This window comes from Coenobita brevimanus, chromosome 40 (genome assembly GCF_032717465.1).
Source record: "Coenobita brevimanus isolate Jiangsu-jjx chromosome 40, ASM3271746v2, whole genome shotgun sequence".
Classification (NCBI taxonomy): Eukaryota; Metazoa; Arthropoda; class Malacostraca; order Decapoda; family Coenobitidae; genus Coenobita; species Coenobita brevimanus.
The window spans coordinates 38303034-38324833 of NC_136993.1; the positions used below are offsets into that span (position 1 = coordinate 38303034).

General features: G+C 44.7%; 1 protein-coding gene across 1 annotated transcript in view; it reads left to right on the forward strand.

The window, feature by feature from the left end:
- Positions 1-4629: 4629 nt before the first annotated feature.
- LOC145397052 (putative glutamate receptor) overlaps positions 4630-21800 on the forward strand; it is a 42082-nt gene continuing 24911 nt past the window's right edge. The window contains exon 1 of the mRNA XM_080270266.1: positions 4630-4721. Coding sequence (XP_080126392.1) covers positions 4630-4721 — 92 coding nt within the window. The remainder of the gene's footprint in view (positions 4722-21800) is intronic.

Sequence of the window (21800 nt, forward strand, 5' to 3'; positions counted from 1 at the left end):
CTTACCGTGTACAGTTCGAGTTACTTGCGAATCAGAATGGTTGGGATGACAGGCAGAGGGCAGTGCAGCTTGCTACTAGCCTTAAGGGTGCTGCAGTGGAAATTCTGGTCTAGATGTCAGTGATAGAGAGGAACAGTTATCAGTCCCTAGTAGAAGTGCTGGAGCGTTGATACAGGATCACGTACCAGGCTGGGGTTTACAGAGCAAGATTCTGGAGCCGTGTACGGGCTTGAGGAGAACCACTCCAGCAGCTTGCTCATGACCTGGACAGTATGGCATACAAGGTGTACCCTGGAGCAGCACCTAATCTGTTGGCTAGTGAGGGACCAGTTCATCGATGCTTTTGACAGTGCAGAGTTGAAAGTGCAAGTGAAGTAGGCACAACCCAGAAGCATGCAAGAAGCACCAGCCAGGGCTCTAGAATTTGAGTCCTATGTCAGATCCAGTACATCCACTTTTCAGACAGGTCGTAGTGCAAGATACAAGGCAAGAAAGGGGCAGGTATGTGAAAAGGAAAAATTTGAGGGAAGTTGCTGGTACTGTGAAAAGCCAGAACACAGAAAAGAGGACTGCTACAAGTCGAAGAGAGAACAGAAGAAGACTGGAGGAGGCTACTGCTTCTGCGGGAAGTTGGGGCACAAGAAGGAGGATTGTCACAAACGGAAGAAGGAGCAAGAACAGAGCAGTGCAAGGAAATCTTCAATTTTAATAAAAGCATGTTGGACATTGTTATGTTAGGTGTTTTTAAGGCTGCTTCCCGTCCTACCAACACCTAAGGCATAGCTGGTTTCCCTTTCTAGACCGGAGCTTAGACACAGTATGAAAGAAACAGGGCATAAAAACACAGGACAACAATTTTACATGTATATTACAGAATTCTAGATACAGGGAAGCTAGACAATCCACGAGACTCTATCCACAGGCAAAAGCTGGAACTGGCAGGTATATATTACTGGTATCACGCAGAATACCGACATTCTCGAGAACAGACGGACAAATACTGTACTTACGTGGGGTTCGGATTACACTTTGTTCTAGGGCTGCATGTACTTTATGATAATTATACACATGTCCTGCATTACAACTGAATGGAGTAGGGTGGTGCAACACCGTTTATGTCTCATCTCACATTCAGTAGAGTTCTATCTATCTATCTATAGCCCGACGCCCTAATCCCGCAAAGGGTGGCCAGAGATAAAACGCCTCCAAGTCGCTCTGTCACCCACAGTTTGACTACACTCCACCCAACTCACCCCCCCTCCCTCAAATACCTCTCAACTCCATCCCTCCACCTCATCCTCGGTCTACCCTTCCCTCTCCCTCCCTCCACCTCACCTACGTACACCCTCATAGTCAGTATTTCATTCTCCATTCTCTCCACATGTGCAAACCACCTCAATGTATTTCTCCTAATATTCTCAACCACATCCACATCCACGTCACAACGTTCCTTCACTTCTTCATTCGTCAACCTGTCCCTCCATGTCACTCCACATGCTCCTTTCAAGTAGCTCATTTCGACTGCTCTCACTCTTGACTTGTTCCCCTCTTGCAAGGTCCACGCCTCGCTTCCATACGTCAGGGTAGGGATCGCAATACTATCATGCAGTGACTTCTTAACTTCCCTACTCACCTCCCTATTTCTCATCACTGCTTTCAGTGAACCAACTATCTTCCTTCCCTGCTGTACCCTTTCACGCACTTCATCCCCCAAAGTTCCATCCTTACTAATCACACTACCCAAGTACTTGAATGCACTCACATTCTCCATATCCTCACCATCCAACCTCACCGTACATTCTGTGACTTCATTCCTCTCAAACACCAGAACTTTACCTTTGTTTACATTAACTTTCAGCTTCCTCCTCCTACACACTGTCCCAAATTCATTCACCAAACCTTGCAACTCCCATTCATCTTCACTCAACAATACTGTATCATCAGCAAACAGCAACACCGGAATCTTCCAAATCTCATCCTCATTCATTAGAGCCACCCCCCCATCCACTGCCCTACCTTGCACCTCCTTTACAACCCCATCCATGTATATATTAAACAGCCATGGAGACATCACAGAACCCTGTTTCAGCTCCACATTGAGATCAAAGAACTCACTCAGCTCACCATCCACTCGCACCGTAGCCCTAGCTCCTTCGTACATACTCTTCACATCATTCAACAATTTCCCCTCCACCCCATATATTCTTAATACCTTCCACATACCTTGCCTATCTATTCTGTCATAAGCTTTCTCCAAGTTCATGAAGGCAGCATACACTTTCTTTCCCTTCTCTAGATACTTCTCCACTAAACATCTTAGAACAAATATCTGATCTACACACCCTTTTCCCTTTCTCAATCCCCCTTGATCTTCTCCAACTAGCTCCTCTGTCATATGCCTAACCCTATCAGTGAGTATTCTACCATATATATTTTACCAGTCATACTAAGAAGGCAAATACCCCTATGGTTACCACATACTTCTCTCTCCCCTTTTCCTTTGTATAAAGAGCAATTATACCTGATTTCCAGTCCTCTGGAACCCTTCCCTCTTCCCAAGCCAATCTACACAACTTCCATATCCACTCCACAACAATCTCACCCCCATACCTCAGCATTTCACAACACTGTCACTGTGCTCTGTAAACTGATAATCACTTTCACTTTCACCTCGCAGGCGTGGAGTCACAGTCAATGTAGGAATGTGGAGCAAGGGAACTGGCCGACCGAGGGGGAGGGGACGGCGGCTCACAGATGATGGCCGAGTGTCGGCTGCGTCCCCTTAGGGGTCCTTTCATCTAGGGGCCACAGGACTACTCATGGGGGCATCATCCTACAGAACCGGCTACTGTCAGGCGTGGTGAAGGGTCCTGCACTGGAGGGGATGGGTATAGGGCTTTGGCCCTTGGGACTGAGGCCAAATATCTACTCTCTGTGCTCCTGCAAGTGCCCGATTCGGGAAGGGCGTTTCTTCTTCTCGGGACTGGAGAGGTTGTACTAGGGGCGCCGTGGAGAGCCCGTCTGCTGCAGTCTTGCTCCCGTTGCTTCGCCGTCAGGGTAGGGCTGCAGCATTGCTGACGGCAGGAGTACAACAGGTGCTGTCTCCCTCTGGAGCCGGCTGGATGAAGTGCAGCCCTGAGGTCAGGACGGATCCTTTCCACCAGTCCTCTATCAGAAGGTTTTCATTCTGGAGGCTGCCTCTGTCTGGGGAGTTGAAGGTGGGACCTACTCTCCACCGGTGGGGCAGCTCGAGCAGGAGTCTCCCTCTGGCTGTGAAGTCACAGGGGGTGAGGGGCTTTTAGGGTGCCCCTCCCTGGTGTGGCTACTGGCTGTCGTCGAGGTCCCTTGGGCAATGAAAGGAGGGCGGCTACCTGCCGTCCCTTTCCTGTCAGTGTGGCAATCGGCCGTCACTAGGCATGATTTCTTGATGGGACCACAGACGAAAGGCAGCTACCGGCCGTCACCTGTCCATAGCCACAGCTACCTGCCTTCGCCAAAGTCCCGTATGAGGGGTGACGTGTAGGCAAGGGACCGCTACACGCTGTCCCCTGTCTAATGGTGTGGCTGCCAGGAGTCACTGGTATCGTGCCCCTCAAGGCAACTGCAGAAGAAGAGAGGGCGTACTGTTCTCTCTCCGCATTCGGCAACAGGCCGTCATGGGTTCTGCAGGGGGGGTGGGCAACACTATGAGCAGCGGCAGGCCGTCTGTTACAGGTGCAGCTACTAGCCGTCATTATTGCATGGTACAGGCCATTGCTTTTGCTATGCGGTTACCGGCCATCATGGTTGCACTGCTATGGGCCGTTGCAGGTGCACGGCTACAGGCCATTGCAGGTGCACGGCTACAGGCCGTTGCAGGTGCATGGCTACAGGCCACTGCTTTTGTTGTGCGGCTACTGGCCATCACTGGGGTGCTGCCTGGGGAAAGGTTATTAGCTCCACCATGATCCTGACGAAGGCAGGATCGGTTGGAGGGTAATGCACCCAGACTGAGATGTTCACGCTGGGTGCACTCCATGGAATAGGGGTGTGCAGCCGTATGGGATATACAGCTGCCATTATAGACATGTAGTGAGGTGGGACATTTCAGCTCTGAGTGTCTGAAGAAGAAAAAGGATGATAAGTTGAAGGTTGCAGAAGACCAGAAAGAAACGGGAAACTAATGGAGGCTGGTGTGAAGGGGCAACCACCAGCCCCACCATTGGAAAGATGCAAGAGGACGGATATCGACAGTGTGAGAATAGACGGAAGGATAGACGGAAAGAAGTGTCTTAAGAAGAAAAAGGATGATAAGTTGAAGGTTGCAGAAGACCAGAAAGAAACGGGAAACTAATGGAGGCTGGTGTGAAGGGGCAACCACCAGCCCCACCATTGGAAAGATGCAAGAGGACGGATATCGACAGTGTGAGAATAGACGGAAGGATAGACGGAAAGAAGTGTTCCCTGGTAATTAATTCGGCCTCAGAGCAGACGATTGTGAAGCCTTATGTGTTCCATTATCGGTATCTGCCTGAGTCATCAGAACAACTGTGTGGCATAACTGGGCACCATGTGGAACTGAGGGGACCCCTGGATGTCCGGACTGAAGTGGCAGGGCAAGAGGCTACTCTACCAGTCTAGCTGGCCAGCATGGAGGATCCTTGCCTTCTAGATCTGAACTACCTTATGTCCATGGGATGTGAGCTGGACTTCTGCTCCATGAAACTGAAGGTTCAGGGAAGGTCGGTTCTCATCACAGCAGTGGAACATACCAGTTCTGGTGGCGAGGTGAGGGCACTCAGCATTACGGTGATACCCCAAAAATTAGAACAGTGAAAGGTGGGTGGCTCTTTTGACAGCTGTGTAGAGCTAGTGGAGCCTGATGTACTGTGCAAGACAAAGGCCGAAGTGATGGTGGGGAGAACACTGGTGGAAACTGGCATAGGTGAAGTGCCGGTTGTGGTGGCCAATTTTTCCTGTGAGCCACAGAAGATCAACGAGGGAGAAATTCTGGGACTGTGCCAGGTGATTCACCCTGAGTGGCATCAGAGGAAGGCCTGTAAAAGGAGCGTAACCAAGGAAGACGGGTACGAGCCAGACCACCTACAAGATCTCTTCTCAAGAAGTTGCCAATGCCTGGATGGTTCACAAGTGCTGAAGCTGAGGCAGCTACTGACGGAATATCCTGATGTCTTTTCCACGGGAGACCTACACCTGGGGTGCACTGATCTGGTGAAGCATAGTATAGACAAAGGGGATCACCACCCAATTAACTCGCCCCTTCCTGCCAGATTTTTCACCAATGACTCCCCCAGTCCTGGCAGATTTTCGATATATATATATATATATATATATATATATATATATATATATATATATATATATATATTGTTACGGAACAGAGAAAGATAACGTACACTTTCAGTGAGAATGCTAAAAATCACTACTGTCCCGTAAAGTTCCAGGTTCAAAACAAAAGAGTTAGGTAAAATTACAAGTTAAAGTTTAATGCTTAAACTAACAACAAAACATTCAGGACTCATAAAGATAATGTAATGGCAAATAAACAGGTTAAATATATGGTTAACTGCAATAGCCTCTATTAACACGAAATTAGCAAGAGTAAATTTATCTAAGTCAGCCCTGATAAAATGAGATACCAGATAATACTCAGTGAATGCCAGATAAATAATTACAGATACAAACTATTATCAAAAATGACTGACATAAAGAACCCCACACGAATTACAAAAACTTCACTAGGCCTACAAATTAAACTTATGCTATACAGTACAAGAAAAAATGCAACAACAGTTATACTCAAATTACACACAGCTGCTAGATGTTTGGAGATTTCTTGAGCACTCACAATAATAATAATTGTACAGGGGAGGACAGAGATGTGAACAAAATGAGGAGCAGATCTAAGTGGCAATGATGCAGAGACTGAGCTCATTATATAGGGGCCAGGAGAGCTTGATACAACTTGTAATAAGGACGCGCAAATGAAGCGATGGGGACAAACGGTCGACAATCCCGCACTGAATAACAGAAAGGACGACTTACTCTACTATAACGGTAGAAGGGGGGGACTGAGGCAGAACACGCTCGTGATCAAACATGCAGCATACTGTGCGTTAAAATTACACAAAGGATGATGAAATCATAGGCTATGTAACACCTCCCCACAAAGAAAAAGAAATTTACAAAGGAAATTTCTTATTACTCTAAAACAATCTGTATATGGCATTACAGACCATGCAAAGGTCTTTCCTAATGTTACAAAAAATGAGATCTCCCTAGCACGTTCAGTCATAGGTATTTGCCAGTATCCCTTTAACAAATCAAACTTACTTATGTACCTAGCCTTTCCGATCTTGTCTGTGCAATCTTCCACACGAGGGAGAGGGTAAGTGTCTGTTTTGGTTATCTGATTAACACGTCTGTAGTCGATGCAAAGCCTCTGTGACCCACCTGGCTTAGGGACTAGAGTGACAGGAGAACTCCACTCGCTCTGACAGGGCTCAATCATCTTGTGGTCCAACAGGTAGCCAAGCTCCTTCTGGATGAGAGGAACTTTCACTGGGTTCACACGGTAAGGAGGCAATTTAATTGGCTTTGCGTCTCCAACATCGACATCATGCATCAACACAGTAGTTCTTCCTGGAGTGGCACGGAACACTTGCGGGTACTCCTGCAGTAATGCCGAAAACTCCTGCCTTTCCTTGGGTGGTAGATGAGAAAGCTTAGTCTGGAGATCATTCATGATATCAGGATTCTTCCCCAAACTATCACTCAGGCTCATACTGCATGGGAGAGCTTCACTTGCAGACTCGGGTGGAACAGCTACAGTGCAGACTGGATTATTTTCGTCCCGCCTGTGATATAACTTTAGCATGTTGATGTGACATAGTTGCTTGCTCTTTCTACGATCTGGTGTGGCGATGACATAGTTGACATCACTGAGTTTCTTCTCCACGAAATAAGGGCCACTAAACTTGGCTTGAAGAGGTTGCCCATGAACTGGTAGCAGAATCAAAACCTGATCTCCTGGCTGAAAGTGGCGTAACCTGGACTTCTTATCATACCAAGTCTTCATCTTCTCCTGAGCAGCTCCTAAATTCTCTCTCGCCAGCTGTAAAGCAGTGGACAGCCGTTCTTTGAACTTCATCACATACTCCAGCAGGTTGACGTCATCTTCCTCCGACAGCCAGCATTCCTTGAGTAACTTAAGGGGTCCTCTTACTTCATGGCCAAACAGTAGTTCAAAAGGTGAGAAGCCCAGTGATTCATTTGGAGATTCTCTTGCGGCAAACACAACGAATGGAAGACCTTTATCCCAGTCTTTCTGATGTTCCAAACAGTATTTCTTGAGCATCGATTTGAGTGTTTGATGATATCTCTCCAACGCTCCTTGGGTCTGGGGATGGTAAGCTGAAGACGTGATCTGGGTGATGCCCAACTCTTTCAGAGACTGCTTGAAAACATTTGACATGAAATTACTTCCTCGGTCTGACTGTACCTCCTTGGGCAGACCAAACTTTGTGAAGAACCCTAGCATTTCCTTAACCACGTTCTTTGCTGAGATATTTCTAAGTGGAATGGCTTCAGGATAACGAGTAGCCATATCAATCAGGGTCAACACATAAGAAAATCCTGAAGAAGTCTTAGGAAGAGGGCCCACAATATCCACCAACACACGGGTGAAAGGCGCCTCAAAAGGAGGAATGGGAACTAGAGGTGCAACCTTTTCGGTCTGATTACACTTTCCCACAACTTGACAGGTGTGACAAGACTTACAATACCAGGAAACATCCCTGAAGATACCTGGCCAGTAGAAGTGTTTCAAAATGCGTGCCACAGTCTTCCTCACTCCAAGGTGTCCTGCCAAACTGGAATCATGAGCCACTCGAATGATATCCTGCCTACAAACACGAGGGATGACAACTTGATGTACAACCTCCCATTCACAGTCGGCTGATGCTGTTGGGGGTCTCCACTTCCTCATAAGTACTCCTGACTTTACATAATAACAAGTAGAAGCACCGGCTGACTCTTCTTCACTGTAAGCAGAGTTAGCTAGACCTTTCAACTCAGGGTCAGCAACCTGCAACTCAACCAACTCTTGACGAGACAAATTATCAACACTACGGGGTACTGCCTCATCTGGTGAGTGGTCCAAATTAGCAAGAAAAGTGTCAGCTAGGATAACATCATCATCATCATTATCCTCTAAATCACCAGTAACTTTAGACTTAGCCCTAGTGACAGCACATGCAGGGAACACATCAGGGACATCACAATCCTGGGACGCAGCCACTGGCTCACTAGACAACTGAGGAGCTGGACACACTTGACTTCCACCAATATCATTTCCAAGTAAGAAAGTTACACCTGACATTGGGAGTGTCTCAACCAACCCAACCATAACAGAACCATTAACAAAACCAGACTCTAAATTCACTCTGCACAGAGGAACAGAGAAGTAATTATTCCCTACACCTTGTAAGATTACAGTTTCATCAGAGGAATTAACATTAGAGCCTAGAACACTGGTCAGCATAAGGGATTGGCAAGCACCTGTATCACGATATATTTGAACTGATTTCCTGTCATTACTGTCCAGAGGACTGACAAAACCATCAGACAGGAAATTAGCACATGAACTCTTGAGAGTGTCACCCACGTTACTGCTCAAAAGAGGAGCTCCATCATGAGAATTTAAGTTACCCCTCAAAGCAGGTTCAGTTAATTCAGTTAAAGAATTCTGGGAACTCTCAAGAGTGGACACTAGACCAATTGACTGAATGTTTAAAGACTCTTTTTTGTTCACATCACGCTGTCTCCTGAAACATCTCTCCGTAGTATGACCAAGCTTACTACAATAAGTACATTTACTTTTCTGAAATCTAGAGGTGAAGCTGGTATTTACTTCCTGAGAAACATCATCTTTATTCTCTTTCCTGTTACCTGTACTCTGAGTAGAGGCAACGTACTTACTCTCAGCTTTCCCTTTTTCTCTAGAATATCTCTTGTGAGTGAGAACATACTCATCAGCTAAAACTGCAGCATCAGACAAATTATCTATTCTTTTCTCATCAAGATATAGGCTTACATCTTTATAAATACACCTTTTGAAGTCCTCCAGCAAAATCATCTGCTTAAATTTGTCAAAATCAGAATCCACATTCTTAGAATTTAACCACTGCTCCAACAAATCTTCTTTGATTTTTGCATACTCAACATGGGATTTCTTATCTTGCTTGTAAGTTGTCCTAAATTTTACTCTATAGGCTTCAGGAACAAGCTCATAGGCCTTAAGAATCAAGCTCTTAACTACATCATAATTATCAGACTGATCCTGAGGCAAAGATACATAAGTTACTTGAGCTTTACCGGTGAGAACAGTTTGAAGGAGTACTGGCCAATACTCCTTAGGCCAATTAAAACCTGTAGCTACCCTCTCAAACAACTGAAAGTACTTTGTTAAATCAGATTCATTAAAAGGAGGGACAAGTTTAACATTTTTAGCCACATCAAAATCATCAGAGCTAGATGATCCAGTTCCACCTTGTTTCATGCGATACTCATGGTCTGCCTGAATCCTGGCAAGTTCAACTTGTGCCTCAGCCTCCTTAGCTTGTGCTTGAAATTCAGCTTCCTTCACACGAGCCTCCTGCAGGGCTAGCTGTAACTTAGCTAATTCAATCTGCGTTTGCTCATTTCGAGGAGTTACATTAAACAAGCTTTTATTAATCATGCCAACAATTTGATCTTTAGAATGATGAGAGTGAACTGCAATTCCCAATTGTTGAGCAACAAGCTTAAGTTCATTCTTTGTTCTGTTTTCTATATCACACACTGTTTGCACATTTGACAAAAAATCTTTGGCTTCATCAAGTGTAGAAATAGTAGCCATCATGAATATATCATAGTCACAAAATATCAAACAATATCCTTATGATAATATCCTGAATATCCTGATATGAGGTCGCCAAATTTATGTTACGGAACAGAGAAAGATAACGTACACTTTCAGTGAGAATGCTAAAAATCACTACTGTCCCGTAAAGTTCCAGGTTCAAAACAAAAGAGTTAGGTAAAATTACAAGTTAAAGTTTAATGCTTAAACTAACAACAAAACATTCAGGACTCATAAAGATAATGTAATGGCAAATAAACAGGTTAAATATATGGTTAACTGCAATAGCCTCTATTAACACGAAATTAGCAAGAGTAAATTTATCTAAGTCAGCCCTGATAAAATGAGATACCAGATAATACTCAGTGAATGCCAGATAAATAATTACAGATACAAACTATTATCAAAAATGACTGACATAAAGAACCCCACACGAATTACAAAAACTTCACTAGGCCTACAAATTAAACTTATGCTATACAGTACAAGAAAAAATGCAACAACAGTTATACTCAAATTACACACAGCTGCTAGATGTTTGGAGATTTCTTGAGCACTCACAATAATAATAATTGTACAGGGGAGGACAGAGATGTGAACAAAATGAGGAGCAGATCTAAGTGGCAATGATGCAGAGACTGAGCTCATTATATAGGGGCCAGGAGAGCTTGATACAACTTGTAATAAGGACGCGCAAATGAAGCGATGGGGACAAACGGTCGACAATCCCGCACTGAATAACAGAAAGGACGACTTACTCTACTATAACGGTAGAAGGGGGGGACTGAGGCAGAACACGCTCGTGATCAAACATGCAGCATACTGTGCGTTAAAATTACACAAAGGATGATGAAATCATAGGCTATGTAACACCTCCCCACAAAGAAAAAAGAAATTTACAAAGGAAATTTCTTATTACTCTAAAACAATCTGTATATGGCATTACAGACCATGCAAAGGTCTTTCCTAATGTTACAAAAAATGAGATCTCCCTAGCACGTTCAGTCATAGGTATTTGCCAGTATCCCTTTAACAAATCAAACTTACTTATGTACCTAGCCTTTCCGATCTTGTCTGTGCAATCTTCCACACGAGGGAGAGGGTAAGTGTCTGTTTTGGTTATCTGATTAACACGTCTGTAGTCGATGCAAAGCCTCTGTGACCCACCTGGCTTAGGGACTAGAGTGACAGGAGAACTCCACTCGCTCTGACAGGGCTCAATCATCTTGTGGTCCAACAGGTAGCCAAGCTCCTTCTGGATGAGAGGAACTTTCACTGGGTTCACACGGTAAGGAGGCAATTTAATTGGCTTTGCGTCTCCAACATCGACATCATGCATCAACACAGTAGTTCTTCCTGGAGTGGCACGGAACACTTGCGGGTACTCCTGCAGTAATGCCGAAAACTCCTGCCTTTCCTTGGGTGGTAGATGAGAAAGCTTAGTCTGGAGATCATTCATGATATCAGGATTCTTCCCCAAACTATCACTCAGGCTCATACTGCATGGGAGAGCTTCACTTGCAGACTCGGGTGGAACAGCTACAGTGCAGACTGGATTATTTTCGTCCCGCCTGTGATATAACTTTAGCATGTTGATGTGACATAGTTGCTTGCTCTTTCTACGATCTGGTGTGGCGATGACATAGTTGACATCACTGAGTTTCTTCTCCACGAAATAAGGGCCACTAAACTTGGCTTGAAGAGGTTGCCCATGAACTGGTAGCAGAATCAAAACCTGATCTCCTGGCTGAAAGTGGCGTAACCTGGACTTCTTATCATACCAAGTCTTCATCTTCTCCTGAGCAGCTCCTAAATTCTCTCTCGCCAGCTGTAAAGCAGTGGACAGCCGTTCTTTGAACTTCATCACATACTCCAGCAGGTTGACGTCATCTTCCTCCGACAGCCAGCATTCCTTGAGTAACTTAAGGGGTCCTCTTACTTCATGGCCAAACAGTAGTTCAAAAGGTGAGAAGCCCAGTGATTCATTTGGAGATTCTCTTGCGGCAAACACAACGAATGGAAGACCTTTATCCCAGTCTTTCTGATGTTCCAAACAGTATTTCTTGAGCATCGATTTGAGTGTTTGATGATATCTCTCCAACGCTCCTTGGGTCTGGGGATGGTAAGCTGAAGACGTGATCTGGGTGATGCCCAACTCTTTCAGAGACTGCTTGAAAACATTTGACATGAAATTACTTCCTCGGTCTGACTGTACCTCCTTGGGCAGACCAAACTTTGTGAAGAACCCTAGCATTTCCTTAACCACGTTCTTTGCTGAGATATTTCTAAGTGGAATGGCTTCAGGATAACGAGTAGCCATATCAATCAGGGTCAACACATAAGAAAATCCTGAAGAAGTCTTAGGAAGAGGGCCCACAATATCCACCAACACACGGGTGAAAGGCGCCTCAAAAGGAGGAATGGGAACTAGAGGTGCAACCTTTTCGGTCTGATTACACTTTCCCACAACTTGACAGGTGTGACAAGACTTACAATACCAGGAAACATCCCTGAAGATACCTGGCCAGTAGAAGTGTTTCAAAATGCGTGCCACAGTCTTCCTCACTCCAAGGTGTCCTGCCAAACTGGAATCATGAGCCACTCGAATGATATCCTGCCTACAAACACGAGGGATGACAACTTGATGTACAACCTCCCATTCACAGTCGGCTGATGCTGTTGGGGGTCTCCACTTCCTCATAAGTACTCCTGACTTTACATAATAACAAGTAGAAGCACCGGCTGACTCTTCTTCACTGTAAGCAGAGTTAGCTAGACCTTTCAACTCAGGGTCAGCAACCTGCAACTCAACCAACTCTTGACGAGACAAATTATCAACACTACGGGGTACTGCCTCATCTGGTGAGTGGTCCAAATTAGCAAGAAAAGTGTCAGCTAGGATAACATCATCATCATCATTATCCTCTAAATCACCAGTAACTTTAGACTTAGCCCTAGTGACAGCACATGCAGGGAACACATCAGGGACATCACAATCCTGGGACGCAGCCACTGGCTCACTAGACAACTGAGGAGCTGGACACACTTGACTTCCACCAATATCATTTCCAAGTAAGAAAGTTACACCTGACATTGGGAGTGTCTCAACCAACCCAACCATAACAGAACCATTAACAAAACCAGACTCTAAATTCACTCTGCACAGAGGAACAGAGAAGTAATTATTCCCTACACCTTGTAAGATTACAGTTTCATCAGAGGAATTAACATTAGAGCCTAGAACACTGGTCAGCATAAGGGATTGGCAAGCACCTGTATCACGATATATTTGAACTGATTTCCTGTCATTACTGTCCAGAGGACTGACAAAACCATCAGACAGGAAATTAGCACATGAACTCTTGAGAGTGTCACCCACGTTACTGCTCAAAAGAGGAGCTCCATCATGAGAATTTAAGTTACCCCTCAAAGCAGGTTCAGTTAATTCAGTTAAAGAATTCTGGGAACTCTCAAGAGTGGACACTAGACCAATTGACTGAATGTTTAAAGACTCTTTTTTGTTCACATCACGCTGTCTCCTGAAACATCTCTCCGTAGTATGACCAAGCTTACTACAATAAGTACATTTACTTTTCTGAAATCTAGAGGTGAAGCTGGTATTTACTTCCTGAGAAACATCATCTTTATTCTCTTTCCTGTTACCTGTACTCTGAGTAGAGGCAACGTACTTACTCTCAGCTTTCCCTTTTTCTCTAGAATATCTCTTGTGAGTGAGAACATACTCATCAGCTAAAACTGCAGCATCAGACAAATTATCTATTCTTTTCTCATCAAGATATAGGCTTACATCTTTATAAATACACGTTTTGAAGTCCTCCAGCAAAATCATCTGCTTAAATTTGTCAAAATCAGAATCCACATTCTTAGAATTTAACCACTGCTCCAACAAATCTTCTTTGATTTTTGCATACTCAACATGGGATTTCTTATCTTGCTTGTAAGTTGTCCTAAATTTTACTCTATAGGCTTCAGGAACAAGCTCATAGGCCTTAAGAATCAAGCTCTTAACTACATCATAATTATCAGACTGATCCTGAGGCAAAGATACATAAGTTACTTGAGCTTTACCGGTGAGAACAGTTTGAAGGAGTACTGGCCAATACTCCTTAGGCCAATTAAAACCTGTAGCTACCCTCTCAAACAACTGAAAGTACTTTGTTAAATCAGATTCATTAAAAGGAGGGACAAGTTTAACATTTTTAGCCACATCAAAATCATCAGAGCTAGATGATCCAGTTCCACCTTGTTTCATGCGATACTCATGGTCTGCCTGAATCCTGGCAAGTTCAACTTGTGCCTCAGCCTCCTTAGCTTGTGCTTGAAATTCAGCTTCCTTCACACGAGCCTCCTGCAGGGCTAGCTGTAACTTAGCTAATTCAATCTGCGTTTGCTCATTTCGAGGAGTTACATTAAACAAGCTTTTATTAATCATGCCAACAATTTGATCTTTAGAATGATGAGAGTGAACTGCAATTCCCAATTGTTGAGCAACAAGCTTAAGTTCATTCTTTGTTCTGTTTTCTATATCACACACTGTTTGCACATTTGACAAAAAATCTTTGGCTTCATCAAGTGTAGAAATAGTAGCCATCATGAATATATCATAGTCACAAAATATCAAACAATATCCTTATGATAATATTCTGAATATCCTGATATGAGGTCGCCAAATTTATGTTACGGAACAGAGAAAGATAACGTACACTTTCAGTGAGAATGCTAAAAATCACTACTGTCCCGTAAAGTTCCAGGTTCAAAACAAAAGAGTTAGGTAAAATTACAAGTTAAAGTTTAATGCTTAAACTAACAACAAAACATTCAGGACTCATAAAGATAATGTAATGGCAAATAAACAGGTTAAATATATGGTTAACTGCAATAGCCTCTATTAACACGAAATTAGCAAGAGTAAATTTATCTAAGTCAGCCCTGATAAAATGAGATACCAGATAATACTCAGTGAATGCCAGATAAATAATTACAGATACAAACTATTATCAAAAATGACTGACATAAAGAACCCCACACGAATTACAAAAACTTCACTAGGCCTACAAATTAAACTTATGCTATACAGTACAAGAAAAAATGCAACAACAGTTATACTCAAATTACACACAGCTGCTAGATGTTTGGAGATTTCTTGAGCACTCACAATAATAATAATTGTACAGGGGAGGACAGAGATGTGAACAAAATGAGGAGCAGATCTAAGTGGCAATGATGCAGAGACTGAGCTCATTATATAGGGGCCAGGAGAGCTTGATACAACTTGTAATAAGGACGCGCAAATGAAGCGATGGGGACAAACGGTCGACAATCCCGCACTGAATAACAGAAAGGACGACTTACTCTACTATAACGGTAGAAGGGGGGGACTGAGGCAGAACACGCTCGTGATCAAACATGCAGCATACTGTGCGTTAAAATTACACAAAGGATGATGAAATCATAGGCTATGTAACAATATATATATATATAGACGCGCTTGGAGGGCGTCCCTGCAGCTGTCCTGGCAGGGTGCCCCGAGGCCACTACCACAGCCACTGGTAAGCTGGTGGGCTAGGGGTCCCAGATCCATTGCCTGGACCTGGGATTGTGCGGTGAGTGGGACCTGTGCTGTGTCTGTCCCCATTTATTAATACTGAAGATGACAAAACAAAAAAGGTTTCAAAGCAAGCCTGAGGACAGTAAATCACCCATGGGGATGAGGGTGGGTTCATGGAATGTGAGAAGTTTGAGGGGAAGAGCAGGGGAAGTCGTTGAGGCATTCAGTAGGAGGTGGGTGGACGTGGCGTGTTTGCAGGAAGTCCGGTACAGGGGTGGATCAGCCAGAAAGATTGTTGGGAAGAACTGTTGCTATAAGTTGTTTTGGCAGGGGAGGACAGATGGATATGGAGGTGTTGGTGTGATGGTTGCGGAGAAATGGGTGGAATATGTTATGAATGTTTTGAGAGTAAGCGATAGGATATTGGTTGTGAAAATTCTGTTGGGAAGAAAGATAGCTGTGATTATATCGGCATATGCTCCACAGGCAGGATTGGATGAATCAGAGAAAGATAGATTTTGGGATGATTTAATACGTGTAGTGGGTGGTATGCGGGATGATGAGATAGTGATTTTGGGAGGGGACTTAAATGGTCATGTAGGTGAAGCAGCCCAAGGTTATGAAGGAGTGCATGGGGGCTGTGCATATGGTCTAAGGAATGCAGAAGGGGAAAGGATACTCGAGTTTGGGGAGGCAACGGACATGATTGTGTGCAACACATATTTTAGGAAAAGAGACAGTAGGTTAATTACGTATGAGTCTGGGGGAAATAGCAGTCAGATAGATTATTTTCTGGTTAGGAGGGCCGATAGGAGGTTAGTGAGGGATGTTAAAGTTATAGGAAGTGAGGAGTGTGTGCAGCAGCACAAACTACTGATTTGTGATATGGTGCTTAAAGAACAAATGATGAAAAAGAGGACTTATGTACCTAGGAGGAAAATATGGAAGCTGAAAAACCAAGTAGTAAGGGATGCCTTCTATAGCGAGTTGAGGAGAATGGTGGCTGAACAGGGAGCTGTAGACAGAGGAGTTAATGAACAGTACAGAGCCCTCAAGAACAATTTCTTGAGAGTTACTGATGTAACATGCGGCTGGACAAGAGGACCACCAAGACATAAAGTAACTTCATGGTGGGATGAGGGTGTAGAAGCTGCAATTAAGGAGAAAAGAAGGCTTTTCCGGGAATGGAAGAAGGGTGGTAGCAAAGAGGAATATTTGGCTGCCAAGCGTAGGGCTAGGAGAGAGGTATACAGGGCAAAGTCTGAGTCACAGAGACAATTACTTGATAACCTAAATCATGGGGAAAGGAAAAATATATTTAGGGTGGCAGGTCAGGTGAAGAGGGATAATCGGGATATCATAGGTGAGCAGTGTGTGAAGAATGATGAAGGAAGGGTAGTGGTGAACAGTGAGGATATTAAAGATGCATGGAGAGAGCATTATAACCGGTTGTTGAATGAGGAGTTTGACTGGGACAGGGAAGGTTTGGAGCCAGCAGATCCAGTGTCTGGCCCTTGGCCTTTGATTGATACTGCTACTGTGAGTGAGGCAATAGGCAGGATGAGGGTGGGGAAGGCAGCAGGTGTGTCTGGGTTGACTGCCGAAATGTTGAAGGCCTCAGGCGATATAGGGGTGAGTTTAGTCACTGACCTGATAAATAGGATTATATATGAGTGTGTTGTCCCAGATGATTGGCTGAAGAGTGTAATTGTAAATGTGTATAAAGGGAAGGGTGATGCCCTGGAAAGAGGGAATTATAGAGGTATAAAGCTTTTAGATCAGATAATGAAGGTAATGGAGAGAGTTTTAGAAGGTATGATTAGAGAAAGAGTGAATATTGATGAGATGCAGTTTGGGTTTATGCCAGGTAGGGGGACCACTGATGCCATATTCATTGTTCGACAGCTTCAGGAAAAATATATTGGTAGGAGAAGGGATCTTTATTTTGTTTTTGTTGATTTGGAAAAGGCCTTTGACAGAGTCCCTAGAGAGGTGGTGAAGTGGGCAATGAGAAAGCTTGGCTTGGAGGAGTGGCTGGTTAGGGTGGTTATGGCCATGTATGTGGGTGCTCACACCCAGGTGAGAGTGAATGGAGATTTGAGTGATGAGTTTTCCGTGAATGTTGGTGTGCATCAGGGGTCAGTCTTGAGTCCCATGTTGTTTATCATGGTACTTGAAGCCCTTTCACGTGACTTTAGAAACGGACTCCCGTGGGAGTTGTTGTATGCTGATGATTTGGTGTTGATTGCAGAGAATGAAAGGGAGGCGGAGGAAAGGTTTAGGAGGTGGAGAGATGGTATGGGGATAAAGGGTTTAAGGGTAAATACAGATAAAACAAAAGTGATGATATCTAGGGTTGGTGGCAGTACTGTCAAAGACGAGGGAGAGTGGCCATGTGCAGTTTGCCACAAGGGCGTGGGAAGTAATTCCATCTTGTGCGGTGTGGGTGATAAATGGGTGCATAAGAGATGTAGTGGTATCAGAGGTAGACTGCGAGATAATGCTGATTTTATGTGTACGGCGTGCCGGGGTGAGCAGGTGGAGATCGTCAGACGTGAAAGAATTGAACTTGCTGGTGAATCTCTTGAGTGTGTGGAAGAGTTTTGTTATTTAGGAGACATGTTGTGTGCTGGAGGTGGGGCTGGAGCTAGCTCTGTGGCTAGGGTGAGAAGTGGTTGGAAGAAGTTCAGGGAGCTCTTGCCTCTCCTGACATTGAGGGGGCTCTCCCTACGTGCTAAGGGGTCTTTGTATGCAGCGTGTGTTAGGAGTGTAATGCTGTATGGCAGTGAGACCTGGGCAGTGAAGGAGGAAGACATTCGCCGGCTCAGACGTACAGAAATGACAATGATTAGGTGGATGTGCAGTGCGTCCCTGCGTTCAAGGCCTGGAGGGGCTGGGTTTACAATGGAAGAGTTGAGAGGTAGGATGGGACTGGAGTGTATTGGTGTTGTGATGATGAGAGGTAGATTGAGGTGGTTTGGACATGTGGAGAGGATGGGGGATGATAGTTGGGTGAGGAAGGTGAGAAGTGTTAATATTGGGGGTGGGGTTATGAGGGGTAGACCGAGAAAGACATGGGACGAGGTCATTAAGTGTGACCTTAGGGTTAAGGGACTGAACAGGGAGGCTGCAATGGATCGTGCAGCATGGAGAGCCGCCATTAGGTGACCAAGGCCGACACATGCAAGCATGGTGGAGCCTTTAAAAACGAAAACGAAAATGAATATATATATATATATATATATATATATATATATATATATATATATTTATTTTTTTTTTTGGCTAAAACCTACGCTTTTTATGAGAAACATAGAAAATTCAGAAAGTACTCAGTTGAGTTTAGAAATACGGTAGGAGTAAGAGTATCTTTACCTTGTTACCGTGTTCTCTCAGGCCAGGCTCGAGAGAAAACGTTTTCTATGGGAGAGGTAGCTATTTCAAACCATTCATAACTGTTTAGATATTTTTTTTATTTGGTATGAATTTATATGTAGTACAACAGTATATTGGTTTTCAGACAATAATATAGGTGATATAAGCATTGTTCATTCACCAAAAACATGAACATATGGCACCTTCTTTTACAACATTACAGCCTCATCACTTCTTGTTTCTTCCTTTAGCTTTCTTCTTCCTTTGTCCTACACCTCAGGAATCACTTTCGCCTTGAATTTCATCATTGGAGAGACCATGGCATGACATGTCTTTACTGGCCAGTCACTGCTAACAGGTGAGTTGCCGAGAAAATGGCGTGTGGCGGGTGAGGGGGGGTCAGGTGGGGCCAGGCATTATCCCTGCCTGTCGTTGGGTACAGGAAGGTCTCCCACATATGGCTACCAAAAATCACCCATGATACATGAAAAATGTGCAGACAATGGACCTTGCAATTTGCAAAATGTATGGATACATCGTCGGGTGTCACCGTGACAAAACGTGATGACGTATCCATACATCGTCGGGACACCTTGGGTTAAACAGCCAGCATGGAGGATGGCACCAGCCCAAATGCAAGAAATGGAGAATGTGATGGAGAATCTCCACAGTCAAGGAGTAATAGAAGAGTCCAGTAGTCCTTGGGCATCAGCAGTGGTTCTGGTAAGGAAAAAGGATGGCTCAGTAAGGTGCTGTATAGATTACTGAGCCCTGAATAACGGTGAAGGATGCATATTCTTGCCAAGAATTGATGACACCCTGGATGCTCTGTCAGGTGCTAAGTAGTTCTCCATCCTAGACATGAAGGCAGGATACCACCAGGTCAATGTTGCAGAGAAGAACAAAGAGAAGACAGCCATTTCATTTGGTTGGGGTTTATGGCAGTTTAAAGTGATGCCATTTGGCCTATGCAATGCCCCAGCTACTTTTGAATGCCTCATGGACCACATACTTGAAAGCCTGCACTGGCAGATAGCTCTCATCTATCTGGATGATGTAACTGTGTTTCGACAGACTTTTGACCAGGAACTCAAAAGGCTGTCGGAGGTGTTGAACAGGATCCGCACAGCTCACCTCAAGCTGAACCCCAAGAAATGCTACTTGTTTCAGAAGGAAGTAAAGTACCTGGGACACACTGTAGGCGAGAGCGGAGTCTATACTGACCCAGAGAAGGTGGCAACTGTAGAAAACTGGCCAGTTCCAACTTGTGTGAGAGAGCTGTGGAGTTTCCAGGGCTTGTGCACCTACTATCGCCATTGTGTCAAAGACTTTGCAACGATAGCTGCACCTCTTCACAAGCTGCTGGGGAAAAGGCAGAAGTTTGCATGGACAGCAGAGACTCAGAAAGCCTTCGATGAACTGAAGCATGCATTGGCAAGCTCTCCAGTATTGCTTTAACCAGACCGGAATCAGCCATTTATCTTGGACTGTGATGCTAGTGACCATGGTATTGGTGGAGTCGTGTCACAGAAGAAGGATGACAAGGAGTATGTGGTTATTACAGAAAGAAGCTCAGCCCACCAGAATGGAACTACTGTGCGACCCATAAGGAGCTCTTGGCAGTGATGAAGAGCCTTGATTTCTTCCATCCCTACCAGTATGGGTCAAACTTCATCATCAGGACGGACCATGCGGCACTCAAGTGGCTGAAAACGCTAAAGAATCCAGAAGGACACCTGGCTTGCTGGCTCGGGAAGCTAGACCAACATAATTATGAGGTGCAACACCATTCTGGGTGGGTACATGGCAATGCTGACAGCCTGAGTCATCAGCCTTGTGATCCAGAGTGCCGGCAGTGTACTAAGAAGGAATATCATGTTAAGAAATGCAGGTGTACTGCAGTGATAGGGCCAGCATCAGATGAAGACCTGAAGAGGATGCAGATGGAGGATGCAGATTTACAATCAGTGCTAGAGTGACTGCAGCGGGGTACAGTGCGACCATCTTGGGAAGAAGTTTCCAGGTTATGCCCTGCAACCAAGAGTTACCGGAGTCAGTGAGGCATTTCTTCATCTGAACAACGGACAATTGGAGCGTTGCTGGGAGACACCCAATGGTCTCAGCAAGTATTGGCAACTGGTGGTTCTGAAGAAGATGAGGTCCGAGATCTTGGATGAGTCCCATAGTGAAGACAACTCTAAAGCAGCTGTGTCAGAGGTTCTACTGGATTGGCATGCGCCAGGATGTTGAAGAGTGGTGTCGAGCCTGTGGTGTGTGTTGTGCCAAGAAGGGACCCAAGAAACTTGGTTGTGCCCCTCTCCAGCCATACCAAGTGGGTGCACCAATGGAAAGAGTCATGGTGGACACTGCTGGACCTTTGCCACTCATATATATATATATATATATATATATATATATATATATATATGTGTGTGTGTGTGTGTGTGTGTGTGTGTGTGTGTCGCCATGGACTTCACAAAGTGGCCAGAAGCCTATGCCATCCCCGATCAAGAGGCCACAACTGTTGCTCAGGTGTTGGTTGACCAGTTATTCTGTTGTTTTAGGATGCCACAAGAGTTACATTCAGACCAGGGGAGAAACTTCGAATTTGCTGTGTTCCATGAGTACTGCAAGTTATTGGGGGTCAAGAAGACCAGGACGACCCCACTAAGGCCACATTCAGATGAGATGGTGTAGAAATTCACCTGGACCCTTGGACAAGAACTGGCCAAGTACTGCGTGGATGGACAAACGGATTTGGACCAGAAGTTACCTGCGTTGCTGATGACATATCGGTCTGCATTCCATGAGTCTGGGATGTCTCCGAGGATGTTGAGGAAGACCAAGGAACTGAAGTGCAAGAGGATGGTGACAGTTCCCCAAGAGAAGGAGCAAATCAAGAAGAGGACCAAGACCTTCCTGGAGGAGTGGACTGTGTGGAGGAGCAAGGACATC